The 21,598-nt window shown below is 48.7% G+C and overlaps 1 protein-coding gene across 1 annotated transcript in view; it reads left to right on the top strand.

Annotated features, from left to right (window-relative positions):
• The first annotated feature begins 5,462 nt into the window (after positions 1–5,462).
• The window catches only part of LOC139057615 (fibrillin-2-like), a 184,455-nt gene continuing 168,319 nt past the window's right edge, over positions 5,463–21,598 (top strand). Inside the window, exons 1-3 of the mRNA XM_070536152.1 lie at positions 5,463–5,563; positions 12,596–12,733; positions 19,658–19,780. Coding sequence (XP_070392253.1) covers positions 19,672–19,780 — 109 coding nt within the window. The 5' untranslated portion in view covers positions 5,463–5,563; positions 12,596–12,733; positions 19,658–19,671. The remainder of the gene's footprint in view (positions 5,564–12,595; positions 12,734–19,657; positions 19,781–21,598) is intronic.

The following is a 21,598-nucleotide window of genomic DNA, read 5'->3' as shown; positions in this document are numbered from 1 at the left end:
TCATGTGTCTTCTGTTTTCTTCGTCTGTATGCGCTGCACTAGTGTGCGACGGGCCATATCAGTTAAGCTTGTGTAGTCCAATCTTCAACGAGAACTCCCCTGGCGAAGATGGTAAGTAGCTGAAATAAAGTTATAAACTTACAAAGAAGAATTGCGCATCACTACAATGACGTCACGAAAGGCATTAGCACGCCTCGATGATGGACCATCCTCTTCTTCCTCTAAACTCCCTCCCTCACCCTCAGTGCATCCCACGGCTCCATTCATTTTTCCTCTCTGTCTTTCCCTCTCCATACAACCTTCCTATGCAACACGTGAACACATGCATTCATGAAACACTAAGCCCTAGTTAATAGGGGTGTGTGAATGTTAGAAACTTGCGAATAGTTGTAAATAACTTTCCCAACACCATCCCTTCTTCCGTCAGACTCTTTGCTGATTATCTAATAATATATAAGGAAATTAAAAGCGCTGCTGATAACATTATCTTACAAAATGATTTAGCTAAACTTGACAACTGCTATACAGAATCACATATGCAAATAAACGCAGAAAAAAACTGTCCACATGCATTTCACAAGGAAGTGCATGCCAGCAGCAATATACAATCTATCCGGCTCTCCATTACACACTGTTTCAGAGTATAAGTGTTAAGATATATTTCTCACCATTATTGTGTTGGCGTCGATTTCATTACAGTAAATGCATGTAAAGTGTAGGATTCTTACGGCGCAATACGAAGCTATTTCTCCAGCAGGCGCCCGCGATCGTCTGTATAAAATCTATGTAACAGCAATTTTAAAGTGTGGATGCACTATGTGGGACCCTCCCACGGGTACCAATTGAGGCAAACTCGAGAGAGTCGAAAACATAGCAGGATGTTATGTAATCGGTAACTACGCAAGTAACCTCAGTATTACTGCAACAAAACAAACATTAGAATGGCAGCTTTTAGAAAAAAGAGGGCAAACTTTACGCTTGAAGAATTTCACAATATATTTTATGCCAGAAATAGAATAGACTGCAATAAGTATATTTTTCAGTGGCATTCTATATCGAGACGAACACATCGTGAGCTCAAGGTCAGGGAATGCAGCTGCAGAACTAATGTTTTCAAAAGCACTTTTTTTCCCAAAACCATTTCTGAGTGGAATTGCCTGCCTGCTGCCATGGTTGGCATATTTGATAACGAAGCTTTTGCAGCTACTCTTTAATATTATCTTCAGTCTACAGCTGCAGCTGATGTTTTTTTTTCATACCTCTTTATTATATAGTTCTATAGTGCTGTTCTCGTCTACCAATGCCCTAGAAGTTTAGTTTATTTTATGTTGGTATCTGCACTGATATTTTCAAGTACTGCTTCTGTTCCATAGCGATATTGACTATGCTTCATACTGTACCGCTGTGTATTATGAAAATTCCATAGGTTAACGTTCACATTGCTCTGTGTAAACTCTACTCTACTCTAATCCTACTGTAATGCCCAAATGACGCTGTGCGTGTGAGTAAATAAATCAATAAGGAAGGTGTCGACTAGTATCCTATTTGATTCGGTCTTCGGTCTCTATTCGTAAATGCGAATATGTTCTTGTTATTTTTCAAATATTTCAAAATATTTCTGCTGCGTCCGAATAATCATAAAGTTGGAGATAAAATACGGTGAGGATACCCTCCCACGGGCAAAGTATAGGCATAAAACACGAGAACTTGCGTAGTGGAACACGCTACGTCACTTAACTAGCCATATCTTAGTCTGCACAGCGATCATTGCATGTGCATGTGATCAGCCCCGTGCATGTGCAGAAAGTGTTTGTTTACTCCGAATGCTATATTCGTGCTTTTAATGCACCACGTGCCACAACGTACTACGCAATGACAGAAACGTGTTAACGTTAAGATTACTGAGGTGTGAACATTGCTTTATATTAATTGTGACAACGGCTGTTCATTATTCTAAGACTATTCGAAAACTTTACAAAAATGAAATCTAATAAACCTTTCTATGTATAACTATGCCAGCTAGTAAACAGTTCTGCTAATGCAGATGTCTGTAACGGTCTGGGCATGTGAACGCATCTTTTACCCTTCTTTTTTCAGGTGAGACCCGAAACTATTGTAAGAGTTGGGGTCGGGCATAAAATAGATGGTAGCTGGCCCATGGTGTCGTCCAACTCATCCACGCTGAGGACGTTGTTGAAGGGAGATACTTGTTCTCATCGAGAACGGGGAATATGGGATTTATTTACAGTATCTACATGAGAACGTTACAGTTCATCAATCTAGCAAGACTGAAAGAGAATGCACCCTCAGCAGCCATGCCACGGCTGTTTATAAACCCTCTTTCCTCCCTAGATCCCTGGGTGAGGGAAAACGGCCGTTCAACCATCGACCAGTTCGGAGCGTCCAAAGTCAACGTAGCCGACCCGCCTTTCAGGGGGAGGGTTTACACACTCACTTCCGCACAGGTTTCACTGACCACACCAAGGTGAGAGGGTTTTCGCGGACACGGGTCTTGCCCTGAGGGAGGCGCCTCTTGGTTCCAGAGTTGACCCCGCAGACATTGGCCGCCACGTCTCTCCATTGACTGACGACTTCTAAGAACCGTGAGACGGCGCCGCCAAACACCTCCTACCAGGAGTTCTCCCGCTCCAAACAAACCGTGACGGTGACGGCAAATCTACTAACAATACTTGGTCCGCCGACTTCGTCTAGACATCCCGGCGCCGCTCGCTTGGGGACGCGCTGTATTGTCGTCCTTACAAAGTGAGTCACCGCAGCAGACATGCCAGCGCGAACGGCTTGTTGACGAAACATATTCTTCTCTTCACAAAGCGAGCCATCGCCGCGGGCCGCCCAGAGTTCGACGGTCACATCTCCGAAAATTGCCAGCCCCCACAGTCGAACGTAACAGCTCCTCCATGGCACGGAAAATCTCGACTGACCAGTGCTGATAACCGCTGTGCAGGAAGAGAATGGCTTGTGGCAAGGGGGGACACCTTGGCTTGCAGCAACCAGCTGTGAAATGATGACACCACCACAAAAACACCCAACAAGGACAGGCAACTGCAAAGTGAACCCCACAACACGGCTCTGCGCCGAGATGACGTATCTTGAATCTCAGTTTAGACCCGTTAGGCTTCAAAGAAAACATAAGTGCAGAAAAAAATGCTGTATTTCGCTCAAATTTTGAAGGAATTTCTTGCTCACAAATTCAGCAATAATCGATAGAGTCTCGTTAAATGAGAGGCGATCTTCTTGGCTTGGGAAAATGAGGAATAACAACCCCAAAATTTAGGCGCGATCCCTAAACGCAGAATTCAAATTAGCCTGTTCAAACCATCCCCATTGCTGTGCAACTATGCCTTCTTATATCTAACGGAAAAGTGGTACTCTTGGAGAGTGCGGCTCCATCGGAGCAAGCGGCCATTTTTTTGTAACATTTGATTGAGCCAAGTCGGAGGACAGTGGTCGATCTCGAAGATGAACCTCGCTACGTACGAGTAACACGACAACTTCTGGGCTGCCCAAAACAATCATATTCCTTCTCAGAACCGCTGTAGGCTTCCTCTCTTACAGTTAGCTTACGGCTGGCATAGATGATACGATGTTCCTCATTATCATTGCCTATCTGACTAAGTACCACACCCATACCACTGTCACTTGTGTCGCACTGAAATATGAATTCCTTTGTGTAGTCTGGCGCGCGAAGCACAGAACGAGAAACCAATAGCGTTTTCAAATTATGGAAAGCGTTCTCTTTGTCCTTATCCCACTGCACGCTACTCGGTGCTCCCTTTTGGAGGGCGTCCGTTAAAGGACTTACTATTTGCGAGTAATTCGTAATTTACCGTTGATAGTAGCCCACAAGTCCCAAAAATCAACGAATGTCTGTTTTTGTGCGTGGCCGAGAAAAACCTCCAATCGTAGCTGTTTTCAGCACCGCCGGCCGTCCCGTCCCCTGACCGACAACATGGCCCAGATAAGTAACCTGCGAGCAGCCTAAGCTACTTTTTTTCCGCTTTCATCGTTAAGCTGGCTTGCCTCAACCGTGAGAAAACCTGTTTGAAGTGCGATACGTGCTATTCCCAGCTGTCCCAAAAAATTGCAACATCGCTCCCCCGGAGTGCATCTTTTCACCAATGCGTTTTTTAATGTTTATATAGCAGATTGACAAAAAAATTTAAGGCTTATCAAGGTTAAGCCCAGTGGATGCTTCGCATCCACTGGGCTTAACCTTAGCGTATCGTTAGCGTTTGGAGGCATCTTGACCGCATACACGCCCGGCGCAAAGACGCTGGCGCGGTTGCGGGCACAGAGACTGAAGCGACGGCGGGCGCGCGCCGCTTCATCCCTGGCGTGACGTCACATATCACGTGATGCAGCGATGGTGGCGCCGCCGGGCGCGAACCAAAGCGTGGAGTCCTCCGGCGGGCGACGTCCGACGGCGCGATATGAGGCCCCCCCCTGTACAGCCGGTGTGAAGTCATCACGTGACGTCACATCATGTGATCTCACTTCAGGGTCAATGGTGGCCACCGCCGGGAGGCGACCGACGGCGCGATATGAGGCCCCATCTGCAGCCGGTGACGTCATGTCACGTGACCTACTTGAAGGTCATTTGAAGGTCAATGGTGGCCAACGCCGGGAAGCGACCGACGGCGCGATATGAGGCCCCATCTGCAGCCTGTGTGACGTCATCACGTGACGTCATGTCACGTGACCCCACTTCAAGGTCAATGGTGGCCACCGCCGGGCGTCGCGCGAAGGCCCGAAACCTACGTTAATATGCTTCGCATAAAAGAACATTACGCAGCTCTGAAAACGCTACGGCGCTTCCCCGGAGTGTGCAGTGTACTCCTTAGTACAGGACCGCAGCTGCCTTAGCCGTCCACTGCGCTCTACTAATCAGCTGTTGCCGATGAGTAGCTATAAGTGGTGCACGTTAAAGAACCCCAGGTGGTCGAAGTTTCCGGAGTCCTCCACTACGGCGTGCCGCACAATCAGAAAGTGGTTTCGGCGCGCAAAACCCCATAATTTAAAGAACTTAGGTAATGCACTTGAGGGCACGACTTATACAGAATGAATAGCAATGAGGAAGTCACGGTACAGCCGAAAACATTCATCTCCTGTTGCGGTAGCGCTGTAGCTAGGGCGCTGCGCTGCGGAACTTGAGGTCACAAGTTCGATCCTGGCAACTGTGTTCGATGGGCCGCAATGCAACAGCGTTTGTGTTCTTAGATTTAAGGGGCGCCTTAAAGAACACTAAGTGGTGATAGTTATCCGCAGTCCCCCTTAAGGTGTGCCTCATAATTACACCATGTTATTCGCACGCAAAACCCTGGAACTTAATTTATATTGAGAACATTATTGGCCTATAGGCCACCCTGGTGTGCCTACCTCATTCACCTCTGCCTCTGTAGGAATTTCCTTCTAACAGATATAAACGAGTGTGCGGTGTACAACGGAGGTTGCAAGCTGCGGTGTGAGAACACGCTCGGGTCCTTCAAGTGCCACTGCGACATTCCGGGATACATCTTGGCCGCGGATGGCACATCCTGTTTAGGTAAGTGGTATGCAATATATGCAGAACAAGTGACTCCAAAGTTGGGTCCATAGGGCTGATGAGCCGCAGTTTTGAAACACACCAGCAGGGAATGGCGAAATTGGTTCAATAGTACAAGCTACGTTGTGTTGTGAAGTCGGGTGTCCATGCGGCCATGAAGGTTCCATGGATGGTGCCATGCTAGGTGCCAGGAGAAAGAAGACTCCTGAGCGGCGTTCAAGAGATGGGAAAAAGCTTTATATTCAAACGTACGTGATAAAGCTTTATATTCAAGTGTATGTGATAAAGCTTTACAACAATGGGTCCAACTCTCGGAGCACACTACACGCTAAAGTCCTTCCATGTCCGAGCCTCACCTCACAGCAGTCCAGATTCACTTTCTATCCAGTGTATTTCCCTCTCACTCGTCAAGGGCATTAACTGGCCAATCACAAACAGTGAACCGTTCACAAAGCACCGGCTCCAACGTCCCACCTTTTCTGCCGGATTCTCACCTTTTTGCCGAATTCCCTGGTCTCCAACGTTGCACAATACGAGACAGCCACGTGGCAAACTGCGAACCTGCTGTCCACGCCGTTCCCACGGGAGTCCTCGACAATGACCCTTTCATCAATTAATGACCTCTTCGTGACGGTCAATCTGTTAGGATCGGGAGACTAGCTATCGCGGTAGTCGGAGGGCGGTGTTGTCGTCTTGAAGTGAACTGTCATTGTTTACGCGTGACCGTCGGCGCCAGGTACGGGCTTGCAGTGCCTCTTTTTGCGATGACGGCCTGGACTGCTGTAGCACACCGGTCTACTGCAGCGCCATCTGTCGCTGCAGCCTGGATTCATTGCTGGCTAGAGGAAAACTAATGGTGCAGCAGAGTGCCTCCGGATTGGCAGTGATGATTGCCGCGGAGGTTATGCATGTACGTTTGGAGTTCGCCCATTGCTTGCTGTGGTTGTTCCTGCTGGGACGCTTGGCCTCCCGGTCCCAATATGGGACTAGCCAGGCAGGTGGCAACATCTTCTATAGGACCAGAATAAAGTTGTTGCTCCTCCTCTCTCGTGCCGCGTTCGCACACCCTTTATGCATCCTTTATGTGGTTTGGAAATGTATTGTGTGTGTGTGAGCGCGCGTGTGTGCGGGTGTGTGCGCGTACGTGCGCGCGCGCGTGCGCGTGTGTGCGTGTGTGTGTGCGCGCGTGTGTGTGCGCGCGTGCGTACGTGTGTGTGTGCGCGCGTACGTACGTGTGTGTGTGCGCGCGTGCATACGTGTGTGTGTGCGCACGTGCATGAGTGTGTGTGTGCGCGTGCGTGTGTGTGTGCGCGTGTGCGTGTGTGTGCGCATGTGCGCGTGTGCGCGCGCATGTGTGCGCGTGTGTGTGTGCGCGCGTGTGTGCGGGTGTGTGTGCGCGCGTGTGTGTGCGGGTGTGTGTGCGGCTGTGTGCGCGCACGTGTGTGTGTGCACGTGCGTGTGCGTGTGTGCGTGCGCGCACGTGCGTGCGTGTGTGTGCGCGCACGCGTGTGTGTGCGCGCGCGTGGCTGTGCGTGCGTGTGTGCGCGTGTGTGCGGGTGTGTGCGCGCGCGCGTGTGTGCGAGTGTGTGCGCGTGGGTGCGTGCGCGCGCGTGTGCGTGTGTGTGTGCGCGCGTGTGCATGTGTGTGTGCGCGCATGTGTGCGCGTGTGTGTGTGCGCGCGTGGGTGCGGGTGTGTGCGCGCGCGCGTGTGCAGGTGTGTGTGCGGCTGTGTGCGCGCGCGCGCGTGTGTGTGTGTGCGTGCGCGCACGTGCGTGTGTATGTGTGTGTGCGCGTGGTTGCGCGCCTGTGTGTGCGCGTGTGTGCGGGTGCGTGCGCGCGCGCGTGTGTACGAGTGTGTGCGCGTATGCGCCTGTGTGCGAGTGTGTGCGCGTATGCGCCTGTGCGTGTGGGTGCGCGCGCGCGCGTGTGCGTGTGTGTGTGCAGGCGTGTGCGCGCGTGTGTGCGTGCGTGTGCGCGCATGTGTGCGTGTGTGTGTGCGTGCGAGTGTGCTTGTGTGTGTGCTTGTGTGTGTGCGCGCGAGTGTGCGTGTGTGTGTGCGCGCGTGTGTGCGTGTGTGTGTGAGCGCACGCGTTTGTGTGTGCGCGCGCATGTGCATGTGTATGGGCGCGCGTGTATGCGTGCTCGTGTGCGTGCTCGTGTGCGTGTGAGTGCGCGCGCGTGTGTGTGCACGCGTGTGTGTGTATGTGTGCTACTCTAAGGCTAGGCTCCATCCGAGCAAGGGACCCTCTTTATGTGACATCACTCTGCATAATACGACGATGCGTGATTAGAAGGAGTGGCTAATTTTGACCAATAATAACAAACAAAAATCGAAAGAAGTTGTGGAGGCTATCTGAAACAAGTCGCAATGAAACTTACACTAAGGCTTTTTATGTTCAGCCTACATCTCCATGTAGCTAAAGACAATGAAAACACTGACGCTTTCCTGTCTCAAGCGTTCAGCTGTCACGTTTTCATGTAAATAATCAAGCTAACTCAAAAATAATCTGCCGATCGATGTCCTCTGTCTGACAAAAGCACCTAAGGCTTAAACGTTCTCAAAATTCATATTGTCGAAGAAATTAAAGCTCATGAACGCAATCTACAAAACGCGCCTTCAAATGCACTCCTGCCAAATCAAACATGACCCGTTATGTACTCCCACTAAAGCATAACTTATCAACTCGCGCGTGGCCTTTCAAACTGTATGCAACAGTTGCCGTGTTTGCATTACAGTTATACAGGCACTGTCCCGTAAACTTTCCACATCAAACTGGAGATCTAACCTGAGCCCAAAATACGAATAACTTAACAAAATTTTGCAGTTTTCCTTACGCTTCTCAAGTGTTCAATGTTCAACGCACAACTAAGCTGAATATAAAATGAGCACAAAAGAACAAAACAATTTGCAACGCGTCTTTCGTATTTTACTTGCGGGCCTTAAAAACGAGCTCTTTCAGATGAGCTCGAGAGGGTCGTGCATTTGGGGCTTCTCGGAAGGTGCGGTAGCGACGAAGGCAAAATCCACTAATTTGCCTGACGCACCTCGTAGCTGCGACTTTAGACTTTAGCTGCGTGTTACAAGAGGGGTACATTCACATACCCGCGGGCACTGTTCCCTTAGGTGCAACGTAATTGCCTTTGTTTGCCCGCGCGAATGAGAGGCTCTTGTAGCAGCCTACACGACGCTTCGCTTCGTCCCCCTGCTTACAAGCAGACGTTCGCAATGCGGTAACGCGGTGGTTACTACGCTTAATGTTTCTCGAAATTTTCCTTTTCGCTACGTGCGTCGCACCTATCCGCGACCACTGCAAACGCCTAAGCTGGGAATATGACGTCCTTTGCTTTTTCACAGCCTCCGGTTGGATCCTCGGCTTCGATTATTTGCCTCTGTCACCTTCTCTCATCGCACGTTTGGTTCTAGACGCTTGACCGCGTCCATCTTTCTCTTCCTGGGCCTAGGCCTTTTCTTCACCATCTATTCTGACCTACCGACGAAGGTGACTTTTCCTGGCGGGCTGGCTGAACTTGCCGCCGGCGTACGCACTTGGTCTAACGGGCCCTCCGTTTCTTGTGCGGGAAAACCGCCGCTCTCTGCAGCCTCGATTTCGGCTACTAACACGTTTGACTCGTCAATGCGCGCAGCTGCCTCGGGAATTGTTCCATGGTGCTCTGACCGCTGCTCAATAGAGGGTACGCCTATCAGTATCTGAGTCTCCTCCCGTATTTTGCCCTGAAAGCTCGCCCATTGGAGAAGGATTCTCCTCTTTCCGTCAGCGCTTTCCCCGACCTATTTGAAGAGCCATAGCTGACTCGCTCTGGCAGGCTGGCCGAAATTGTAGCTTCCGTACACACCTGGTCGTTCAGTGAAAGGTGTACAATATACGGCTTCAACAGCTGCAGGTTGTCATCGAACTTTCCACTTATGAATTAAATCAGGATCAGCGCGTATTGTTCTTTGTTCTTCATTTGGCGAACACTTTAAAGCAGCTGCTTGTCAAGTTTCTGACTGGGTAAGGTTCCCCGGTGCGGTCACTATTTGACTGTTTATTTTCGGCATAATCGATCGTGCGTGTGCTCAGTTGGGCTAGATTTGTTCTTGCGGTGCCCAAGCTGCTTGGTACACAGATCACCTGTACTTTGTAATAGCTTGTAGTAAATACATATTATCGCTAGTCACTCGCTTGCTCTGTGCACCGTCACGAAAGGTTCAGGTGCCAACATTCGTCTGTTGTATAGGTATAGTCGTGGTTACCCATGAATCAGTGCATTGTTTAAAGTGCTCACTCATTAATTTATTCTGAATTCATTGGTGATACAGAGGGCGTTTGTTTGCCTGTGAGTTGCGGTGTATGTGCGTAGATAACGTACGGGAAGCTTACAGCGCCAGAAAGCGGCGCTATTCCCTTTGTCGCTGTGGAACGAGCAGTACTATGCTTTGCCGATGTTTTGAGGTTGAAGTTCTTTCTTTGGATGTTAGCGATAGAACGATAGCGGATGTTTTTTTTTTTTGTCCTAGAATAAAGTTGTGCAGTGTCAAAAGCAGGCAACATAAGCAGTCCTTACATAGCGGCAGTGCGTGAACTTGAGCGCACAGATTCAATTAGATTTCTTAACATGCCAGTCACTATTTATATAGCGAACTACTGCACACCTCTTTCCTCCACCGTACCACTTTTTGCAACATGGATTGAGCATAGTGCGTTAGCTTACACCCTCTTGCATTTCCGACAGCTGATTGCACAGAAGCAGGCAGAAGTGGTAATGGTTTCGTATACACGCGCTTTCGCGGAGGCAACGTACGGCGCACCGCCAAAAGTGCCATCTGTTTCCGAAGCAGCTAGCAAGCTCCTGCGTGGCACAGTGGTGCAGTCACAATGGGAACAGCGCGAACAAGACGACGACGAAGTGAAAGGACACACGACGAGCGCTGTCGTGTGTCTTTTCTGGACAGCGCTGGTCCTGTGTCCTCTCACTTCGTTGTCTTGTTCGCGACGTTCCCATTATGAATGTATACCAACTCACCCAACTTTCCACTTGAATACAGTGTTACAGTAGATGACTCTCGCGAAGAGGGCCCGGGAGTGACCACTGTGAAATCTGTTTTCGTTTTTCTCGATATTAGTGATAGCTGCGACGGACACCGGCGGTTGCGGCAGCAGTGGACAACATCGCTAACCGAAATGGCTATTAGAATGACAACTTAACAGCCTGCACTGTAAGACGGAAGAGGCCGAGTGAGAACTGAGTGCAAACAGCAACTGAGCGAACCAAACCTACCAAACTCTACAAACTCGGCCGGCGGCAATCTAGTTCGCTTCTAGAAATACCGCAGCCCATAAAACCGTACCGTCTACCTTCAAATCACATTGGCAGCAAGGGTGAAAGGAAGCTTACACACACTGTATTCGCACGTGCACGGATGCTATGCGCGCATCATAGCGAACTTTTTCCCCACTTGCCAACCAAACCTGTCACCAGCGTTCTGCGCAGGCACCAATAGCAAGAAAACGAACAGCAGATCAGAGTGTGGGGGGAGTCTGTTGCTTACCCTTACGGGTGTCAACACACGTTGCCGCTGATGCGCGCGCGTTCTGCAGGGACAGAAGGTGGGCGTTGCAGGTGCGACGTGGACCCCGATGGGAGTGCGAATGAGGGCTGCTTATACCCTGCGGTCAAACACTTGTAAATGCGTGAGGATTCCTATGGTTACCCAGTTAGGAAAATCGTCCCTCCATCGTCCCTCCTGTCGCTTCAATGCGAACTATAAGTGGCGAGAAAGAGTGCTCACGAAGCTATGCCGCCCTCTGTCTCTATCGCGGAGTCACTTTCAAGATAGCACACGTCTCAGTTCAACGGGAACTAAATGGGGAGAACACAGCCCACACGAAACCATCAGCACTCGGCGCACTCTGTCCCCATCGCAGATTGCCTTCAAGAAAGTGTCACGTGATCGTGACGTCAAAGAGCACAGTAGCAGTACTGTGAAAGACAAAACTAGCTTTTATTGGGCGAACCTGTGCCCACAAAACAGGCTGCACTTAAAGCACAACGATAGCGGCGAACACAGTCGGCGATCGTAGAAAATCTGATCAGCGGGTCAAGCGCGTCGGCTTTTATACAGCAGTCATCGAATGTTCCAGACTAAACGTTGGGACCCGCATGCCTTCTACAAAGTTCCACACCATTCGTGTCAAGCGATGAAATCAGATAATACAAGGTTCGGCGACAACAGACAGCAGATAGAAGCATCGATAACTTTCCAGAAACTTCGGATACATGCAGGTGCGTCCCGCGCTGTGCGATAACATTTGTTAGGTGGCGAAACCTGGTCGCCCGATAAAGATAAGTACACATGTCAATAAGGGCCCGAGCCATACGCAGCCGTCGCAGCACGGTTGATCACGGTTCATAATGGTTCGACGCGCATGGATTAGGCGCTAAAGAGCGATAACGGCTTTAAAATGGTAGGAACGTCATCAGCGCACCTGGCGCCGCCACCTGCAATAGTTTGCTTGAGTTATCAGTTCACCTTGCGGCGCCGTCTGCAGCAGTTAGTGTCGCCGCAGAGCTGTAGTTTATACTGGTCGGATGAAGTTTTTATAACATTGATAATTACACCGGGCTGCGTGGAGATGACCAAGTGGCACAATGCTTACGCATACTTAGAAAACTCCCAGAGAAGCTTGACTGACACCGTGAATGAGCGCATGAGTATACGGCGTAGAGCGACTCCTTCAAATCCACCTTTGGAACACGAGTCCTGCAGCTAGGGCAAGAAGGCGCTCAAGCGCAACATGAGACTGGCTACGCAGCATCCCAGTATCGTCTAGCTGCCGTCTCCAGCTGCTGCAGCGGCTCCTCCGCGACGCACCGCGTCTGAGAAAGCAGTCCATACGACATCGCGGGAACGTACAGAGAGGCCACAACACAAACGGCGACTAAATACAGATAATTTGTCCTGTATAAGCCACTCATTTTCATGTTAATATGTAAAACGGCAGGAGGTTAATTATGCTTTCTTCTTTTCAGGCATCAGAGCTCGCCCTCGGGACTACTGCGCGGAAAATAATGGCGGCTGCTCTCATACTTGCCATTCAGGCGACAGCGCAGCCATCTGTTCTTGTCCTGAAGGATTGAAACTTTCTAGAAACAGCAAGCACTGCGAAGGTATCCTTTTGGTTGACTGCTATGGAACTACCGCCCGTTTAAAGAACCGCAGATGCACCAGCTAAAGGCCTGCGTACCCCTGCAATCTCTTACTAAGAGGCGAAAGAACCGGTATGTGACTTGCTATGTAAACCGGAACGGTTTGCCGTCGGCTAACCATGATAGTGAACGTATAACGGCCGACGGCGAACGCTTCCAAGGAAAGAGAATTCGGGCCTATGTCTAATGATAAGTTCCTTTAAGTGAAACAATGCTAGGGTACATGTTCGTGAAATCCCAAAAATGCTATTGTATCAGAGCAGCTTACCCTGAGTAAACCTGAATGAACATGTACTCAGGGACGGCGGCACCTGAGCTCAGTCACATATGTTAGTTAGCTGGAGTGGTAGGGGATTCAAGTAATAGTTCTGTTGAAAACCGCAAGGTCGAGAGAATGAATTAATAAAGGGAAAATGAGACATCCACCTAATCGTAGCAACTGCCACAAAGTAGGTTAATTACTCCCCTCCACCTTGCGCGTTTCCGCAGAGTTATTACGACGAGCGCTTACCTTTGCTAAGACCTGCTGATGGGTTCGACTTCACCCAGCCATCTGCTAGCCGCCTGGTTAGCTCAGATGGCAGAGCGGCTGCCCCGGAAACGCGGTGGTTCCAGGTTCGAGTACGGACAAGGAAGGCAATTTTTCTTCAACTGCGAGGCCTTTATTTCGAGGAACCCGTATTGGTTCCTTTGTAGTAATTGCTAAGATTGGAAGGGTGTCTCATTTTCCCTTGATGAAGTGGTTGGACAGGACTGCTGCGATCATTATTATGTCGCCAGTAGACTCTAAATCCTAAATTCTGCAGGCCTATTTCTACCACTGTTACCCGCAACAGTCGAGGCCTATCGGTGGGTTTGCCACAGTGTTCCAATATCTTGATGCAACGAAAACTCCGCCATGACTTTGATGGAAGCGGCAACGTGAACCTGTACAGGCCAAACGAGCGACAACGTCTGCACATATGTTGCCCCCGATACAGAATGTGACAGCATTACATGCCCCATGACGCCGAAATTCCGTCGTCCGTTGTTATCAATGATGTTACCGTCAATCAATGTTACCAAATGTTCTTATCAATCAATCTTACCAAAGCTCACGTGACCAAGCGAGGACGTCACCTTTCTGGCACTCGACCCGCTGCGGTTCGCACTGCGAAATCCCACAGTGTAGAGCCACGGCGTTGGAACTGGCCAATTAAAAAAAATTGCGTTAAGGGGGATTAAAGTGACTTAAGGGCGACTAAGGCGGATTAAGGTTGGTACAAATTAGACCAAGGCGCATTAAGGTGGAGTTCTAATTTGAGGTGGTAACTTAGACAAGTCCTAATGCTTTCGCATTTGAATCAGGTAAAGATACCTAAGTGACTTATATTTTGCGGCTTTGATTAAGCCTGTCCACGAAGATATACAGTTATTGCATTCCAGTTCTGGTAATTTAGCAGTCACCTTAACGGCAATTTTCTCTTCTCGGAGTCCTTTAGTGACTGTTGTTAGTGGCCTTTACTGCGCATCTGTTAAGGGGAGTCCCGTAAGAGTTTTCGTGTGTCGGTGACGGCCGAAGTCAGACGGCGCGATCCTTTCAAATGCATAGCCACTTGGGTCAGAGCCATGAATTTTTTGGGAAACGTAAGGATCGTGATCACGGAAGAAAGGTTAGCTTCCGCATTTCTCAATCAAATATAACACAACTCACGTGCAAGGTTTGTTAACCAGTAATCCATAACTTTGTATCTCACACCACGTTATACTGTTTCCGCTTTCGCGGTTAGCCAAGAGGGTATACGGTTGCGGCAGTGTAATCTGACGTCGTAATGCTGGAACACAGCCTGCATGGAAACTGCGAGTTACAGCAGCAACATTTGCTGCGTTCGAGCGAGGTCCGGAGCTAGCAAACATACTTTCTACGGGTGTCAAAACTCGCTTCTCCCCTCTCTTTCGTGCACTAGTTGGAGCAATCATTTGTGAGACTATTGTTATTTTTTTGTAAATGTCATCATCATCATCATCAGCCTGGTTGCGCCCACTGCAGGGCAAAGGCCTCTCCCATGCTTCTCCAACAACCCCGGTCATGTACTAATTGTGGCCATGCCGTGCCTGCAAACTTCTTAATCTCATCCGCCCACCTAACTTTCTGCCGCCTCCTGCTACGCTTCCCTTCCCTTGGGATCCTTGGGATTTGTAAATGTATATGGCCAGTATTGGCATGAAGTACCTCAAGGTACTTTTACTGAGTTCAATGCTTCTTCTCCCCATTCCATCCGAAGGGTGGTGGTGAAGGAGCGCACCATTGTTCGCTGCTTCAGAGGACATACCGATAACGTGGTTATACGGATGCATCAAAACTACTTTTCTAGGCAGAGCAATATCCTCAGATGTGACACCCATATAGAACAGCGGAAGCCATTTTACGTTTTCATACTGCAACTCTTCACTCGTCACCGTAAAGGGCAATTTAAACGGAAGTTCAAAAAATACTAAAGATGGCTCTAGAGGAGACATAAAACTATAAATATACAAAATTCAAAGCACCCAATCATCATCGCAAACGTAATTACCAGGCGATTTCTGAGTGAAAATGGAGTAAAATGGAAATGTCGTGTTGGCACAGGGCTGTTTTTCAAGCAGAAACTTCACCACACAGTCCGAAGAAGTGGCAGAAAACGGATCAGTTGCAGCGAGTGTTTTTAGCCAGCGTTGCAGGTAAAGGCCTACCGATTGCCGCCAGGTTCCCTTCTCCGTGACAATGGTTCTAGACGGGCAGTCAACCATATGGGCCTTAACTGCAAAGAAGACAGTCAGTTTGTCCATCTTTGTTTTGCGGACCTCCTTTAGCTTACCCATGTCAAGCTCACTGAGAAGCTTGATAGCGTTTGTCTTGAGTTTCGCGGGTTTTGGGGTTACCTATTTAAAGTTCTTTGCAATCGCTTGCATACCTTCTCTGAGTAAGTTCGCGGGGAAGGACAACAAACCTGCGTTCTTAATCAGGCTGTAGTAAGCTGAGGTTCGGCTCACGAAAATAGCGAATAACGGCGCATAGTGAGTGCTCGCCACTTCTACGTGGCCTCTCATCAGAATGCAGAAGGGAATCCACACCTTCAGATATGCAGCGTTCCTTTTCTTCCGACGACGCCTTGCTGGCAATACGATGAACCGTTCCCAAGAGACGCGATGGGGCATGTTGGGTTCCAAGCTGAACTTTGGTCCCTTTTGTAGTAGCGAGTGAATATCAGGCGGCACTATCGGAATTTGCAGGTATGTAACCGATTCACCAGGATGCCCTGTCGACGGCTTGCGGGGTAGATTCGATCGCATAGAGTTCGAATAAACTACAGTCAACTGTGCAGCCATAAAACGGTGTTGCGGCAGTGTGTCCAGAGAGTGATAGTCCTTTTCCAGTTCAAGCAAAGCAACTGAAGATAATCTTACATACGGCCAACCTCTCTTCTAGCTTCGGACTTCAAAATTTTGCATATGCGTGTCCAATGGCCCACCGAAGGCTCTAGAAGGCAAAACATGCTAAGGACAACGGGATGATGTACCCAAGTTTTAATGCAACGTGCTAAAAAGCGTGCTTTGCACGTCGTGAGAAAAATTGCAGCGGTGCATGCAGTCAGCTGGATTTCCTTCGCACACACATGCAAAAAGCTGCCTATTGTAGAAGAAACAACTCGCAGAAGAGTCTGTTGCTGGGCCTGTTGGTACATACCTTTAAAGATGGTGGAACCCAACCTTTAGGACGCAAACACCAGGAGACAATTAGACAGGCACACGCTGGGACTAGCAACAAGTTTGATCAAAATAACCACACAGAAGTTCGCGGAGCAGCCAGCGCATGCATGCGTCGTACATACCAGGTGACTACCAAGAAAACCCAAAATGACATTAGTAACCATATTTTTCTAAATAAGCTATCTCTTTCTTTCACAGCTATAACGAAGGTACATGCTTTGATGGTGACCATGTTATCGGATATGGTACCCTTCAATCAGTTCTCATTCGCATCGTGTGGATTCCCTGCCAATAATTTGTATGGTGCCTGCCGCGGTGCCTGCCGCGATGCCTGCCTATAGCTGTTAGACTGCGCTAATGCTTGACGAATATGACAAATAAAACAGCCCAACGTTCGCTTTTACATTTCATATGCTTGCCGTCGCGGCGGTAGATTTGTGAGGCTGATATGGTCGTGTGTGCCTCCCCCCCCCCTTTGTCGTCGGTAGCCCCTCGTTAACTGTACACGTGCACAACTTGACCCAGAATTTGGCGCGCGTGCGCGAGCAGGACATGCGTGTCTGGGACCGGTGCCGACCACGTTGTTTGATATCAACCACGTCATTTTCGCGGCCAGCGCTGATCTGATAACTAGCTCGTTGTGGTGTTTCCACTTACTTACGGCAGAGATTAAAATGCATTCGCGCAAGTGAAGACTGAAATGTTGCATGTGACGGAGTGATCGCACGCCTGCCATTTTATTCACGGCGCAGAAAGGAAAGTAGCGCGCGCCTGTCTACAGCTGCCCGTTTCACTGCGCTACTGCTTTGGAAAGTAAAAGTTGGTCGAGTATTTCAATGGCAGGGTGAGGACGTAGTGCTGACTTGTAAGCTTATCGATGCTCATCATTATGTGTTGTCTTCTGCTAGCGGTGACAGTAACGTTGTGTTGATCCTTGCCGGCAATCGGTTCTCCTAGACCGCTTGACCAGAGCACAGAGCGAGCTACCAGCGGTCGATCAGCTCAAAGCTGTGTAAAGAAAAGCTCGAAAAGCTCTTGCCGCTGTGGTGCCAATTTGACGTAATAACTTGTTTCCATAGAATTTTTTTGGTATCCACGTCCGTTAGCAGAAATGTGGGCAGATCCAAGCGGTGGCGCACGGCAGGAGCAATGGCTCGTACCCTGGTAAGGTAGTGATATCAAGCACTCAGGAAAGTGAAGCGAAAAGTGCATACATTATTTGGAATCACGCACACAACACACAGAACAGCGTTCGCTTCACTAAAGAACAAGCACAAAGCAAGCATCGGAAGCACATAACTGATGATTAGGTGCTCCGGATAATGCGACGCACGAAACGCTCCCCGCATATGTTTCCCGGGCGATATCACTGTTTCGCAAGCTGCCGCGACACAGGCAGCTTGCGACTTGGGTAGTGACGTCTCTAGCCTTTCGTATACAAAAAAATAGCCTTGTTGCAGCACCGCTATGGGTACGCAACGCATAGTTAGGACTATCGAGAAGCGGCAAAGGGAAGCAGAAATTGTAATACATCCAGCGGCGGCATGCGGCCAAAATTACCATTGCTCTCATTACCGTCATTACTCTAAATTACCATTTTTACAACTGCGCTAAAGTAATAAAACATCGCAGGCCCCCCTCCGCATTCGTAGTGGCGGTTTTCAACATGGACATCCACTTTCGCAGGGCCAAGATGGCGAGTAAATTTCCTGTAACACTGTACACTTGACGTTCCTGTTATACAACTGGTTACCGCTTAGGTGCTTTTCTGATGCCTATCTAAATCTGTATGCTTCCAAGCATTTTCTTTGTTCTGACCGGTCACATCCGTCTTAAGTACACAAAACGACAGCGACGATAGTCCTGTCTGGGAACAGGAAGCCACTATGCATCCAGGTCACTGTCACAATGTCTGAGTTAATGGAACTATCCTTGTACAATCATTAATTATCAAAGCTACAGTGTAATATTCGCTATTGGTCACCGGGAGAATGTTGTTCTTGCCATTGACACCAAATGGTACTGGAGTCCACGTTCTGGCTGATCTGTCAAGGAAACATGTATGCATCTCTGGAAGAATGGGTCATTTCGTCATAAAAAAGGCTGTATTAGCTGCTGTCATATTTTGCAGGCCATTACTCGTGCTCTTTCCAAGCTGAAAATTAATCAGGCGCTGGCGGTCGAGCTTGTCGCCTTGCGCAGACATGTGTGGCATGACTAGGTATATGGGCACTCTTCGTGCAGGCTTGAAGCCGTTGTTCTCGCAGTGCACAATATCTTCCACAGCTAGAGTAGTACTAAGCCATCGCCGGCCTCCTCGGAGCTCCAAATTGAGAAGGCGTTCAATGGCGGCGTGCCTGTGGCGGCTCCAGGTTCGCAGTGTGCATGTGTACTGCTCGCTGTAAAAGCTCTGTAGCCGCGATTGAACTACAGGCATTTGAAAAGCGCGAAAGCAAAACACACAGAATAATCTAATAACGATTTCGCCAATGCAAACACCCTAGAAAGTTTCGTAAAACGTGGCGCCGGCTAGTCCCTCTAGCGAGCATCTCATTCGCAAAACTCTGCGGAAAACAGTTTCTACGAACTTGTCACCTCAGTAGTCGTATACGGGAATGACGCCGTTCCAGTGATTATGCATAACCTCGAAGTGCAGCTGCTGGCCACAGTACTTTATTTTTAAAAGGGAGTGCCCTTGGCTCTTTCACTCGTTTTCGTGGTTGGCGGTCGCGATGCTTGTTGGTCAAAGGTGGAGACAAAGGCGCCGACGCCAAGGGCGCGCTCGCTCGCGTTGCGGCAGTCGCCGAACGCCGACTGTCGCCGCTCTTTGAGAGGATCGAGTCTGGATCCAACCACGCAGTGAAAAAAAAGCGCAACGTAAATGTCCTCGCTGCAAACAATACATGTCGTCATATTGTTGCCGAACCCATCGCACGTAACGCTCTCCTGCTTGAGAAGCACTGTTGGCTGCAATACTTTCACGATTCCATTCAAAGCGAGCAGCTCCCTTGGAGCGTTCGGCTATTCGCTTTCATTGACAGTGATCGTCGACGGTATTTGTATAAATTTTTATGCTGACACAGTTTTTTGGTAGGTATGATATCAGGGTGCAAAAGCGCCGGAGCCTGCCTGTTGCTTTCTCCTTTTCTGCGGCAGACGTGGACGAGTGCATGGAGAACAAGTACGGCTGCGCGCATAGGTGCGTAAACCTACTGGGATCCGCCTACTGCGTGTGTCACAAGGGTTACAGGCGCCAAGCCGATGGAAAAAGCTGTGAAGGTGAGGAGCCGCCCACTTATTATCTATAAGAATCACGCACTTGGTAATGCAATATACTCGAAATCGACGCCGAGGCACGGTCCTTTCGAAAGCAGAGCGAAACCGTCGTAGTCGAGGAAGTATATATACAGTCAAATCAGAATGAATCACCGAGTGTCCCGTTATGTTTCTTAAAGTGGAGCTACATCACCCGCCTTCTACACATTACGATTTATTGTTGACGAAAGTTTCAGACATATGTATTTAGACTTTCTGACTTGTGCTATTTCACACATCAAGGAAACGGAAGAGGAAGCTTTAGCTCGGGTGCTCCTATCTATATACATGTAAAAGGAGAATTCGGTTTTTGCGGCAAACACTCCACCAAAAATTTTTCTGCATTAGAAAGAAAAGCTTGAAATCTAGTGACTGTCGCTTTCGAATTTCTGATTTAGGTTGTCAATTTTTTGCTAAAAAATGACAAAAAATCGCACATTCTCAGAAAACGATACTATGAAGTTTACAACCCTGTAACTCAGTAATGAAAAATGATATAACAATGCTGTGAATTGCATATAAAGGCACATCTAAAGCGCACAAAATTGATATGTAACACATGAACATAAATATAATTAGTAATATGGAAATACAGCTTCTCCACAGCCCTTGTACAGAACGTAACGAATCCACATCAGATACAAATTAACACACTGAATTTGTCCGCTTTGAATAATCTAACGGATGCTGTTTACAGAACCATGATATCTGCTCTTGATACAGAGTTATTATTTGTATACTTGGTGCTTATATATTTTTTAAACTTCAGTATTTTCGAACATTTCTGGAACAGAATTAGACATCTACATCAGAATTCTGCTACACAACACTCACTAGGATTTACCTTCTCTCTCAAATACAAACTTCAGTAACATCGCCCAATGGTTATCTCAGAAAGGCGTTTCTGCGTTTTACATGTATTTGAATAGGCCGCATCGGAGTTGGGCCCGAGCTAATGCTTCCTCTTAACGTTTCCTATTATACAGTACATAACGGCAACATGCAAATTGCTAGCTGCCATGGTGGACTTCTCTTTACAATAGTGGCAAAGGCGACGTGTGGAATTCTGCTGCAGTAACGGCGTAAACATACAGTACTAAGCCCTTACGCATCAATTACATTCTGAATGGCAACATCTAGAGAAATAAAATTTTACTGTGTCCTTGGTGGGGTCCAGGCGCGGCGAGGCCGGGACCTAAACCCCCAGTCCCCTCCTTCCTCAGACGGCGGCCAGTCCTTGCCTTCTGTCGGCGTCTGCGGCCATCCGGACAGCTCAGAGCTGCTCTTCTAGGTTAAAGCTGAGCAGCAACTTCTCCCGCTGCTCGGCCGTATTAAGGATGCGTGTAGTGTTAGTGCTGTGGGTATTGGCGGGTGAGGCCTTGGCGCCCAGATAATGCACTTTGCAGAGAGTAGAGTATTGATCGGCGTAAATGCGGTTGTATAGTGTTTCTCTCGTATGGGCTATACGCTATCATTACTCCGGACAGGCAAGTCGGTTAAATCACAGTGTGAGAACGAACGCAATGCAACTCTGCCCCAAAGGAAGCTTCAACTTCGCAACTAGTCAAACAGCGCTGCGGCACGATATGTGTACGTTTTCTTTATTTAAAGTCATTCTAGGCATATACCTATCATTACGGAAGTTTACTCCAAGAACAACCGTGCCTGTTGAAAGCAGCGCCTTCAGACCAGCCCCATAGCAGATAGTGGCAGAGCTGGCGCTTTGTCTGGCTCTCCCGACCCGCGACAGCGCGGTGCCTCGGTGTTGAAAGGTAAAGAGTG

Source organism: Dermacentor albipictus, chromosome 3 (genome assembly GCF_038994185.2).
Source record: "Dermacentor albipictus isolate Rhodes 1998 colony chromosome 3, USDA_Dalb.pri_finalv2, whole genome shotgun sequence".
Classification (NCBI taxonomy): Eukaryota; Metazoa; Arthropoda; class Arachnida; order Ixodida; family Ixodidae; genus Dermacentor; species Dermacentor albipictus.
This window is presented reverse-complemented; position numbering and strand designations above follow the sequence as displayed.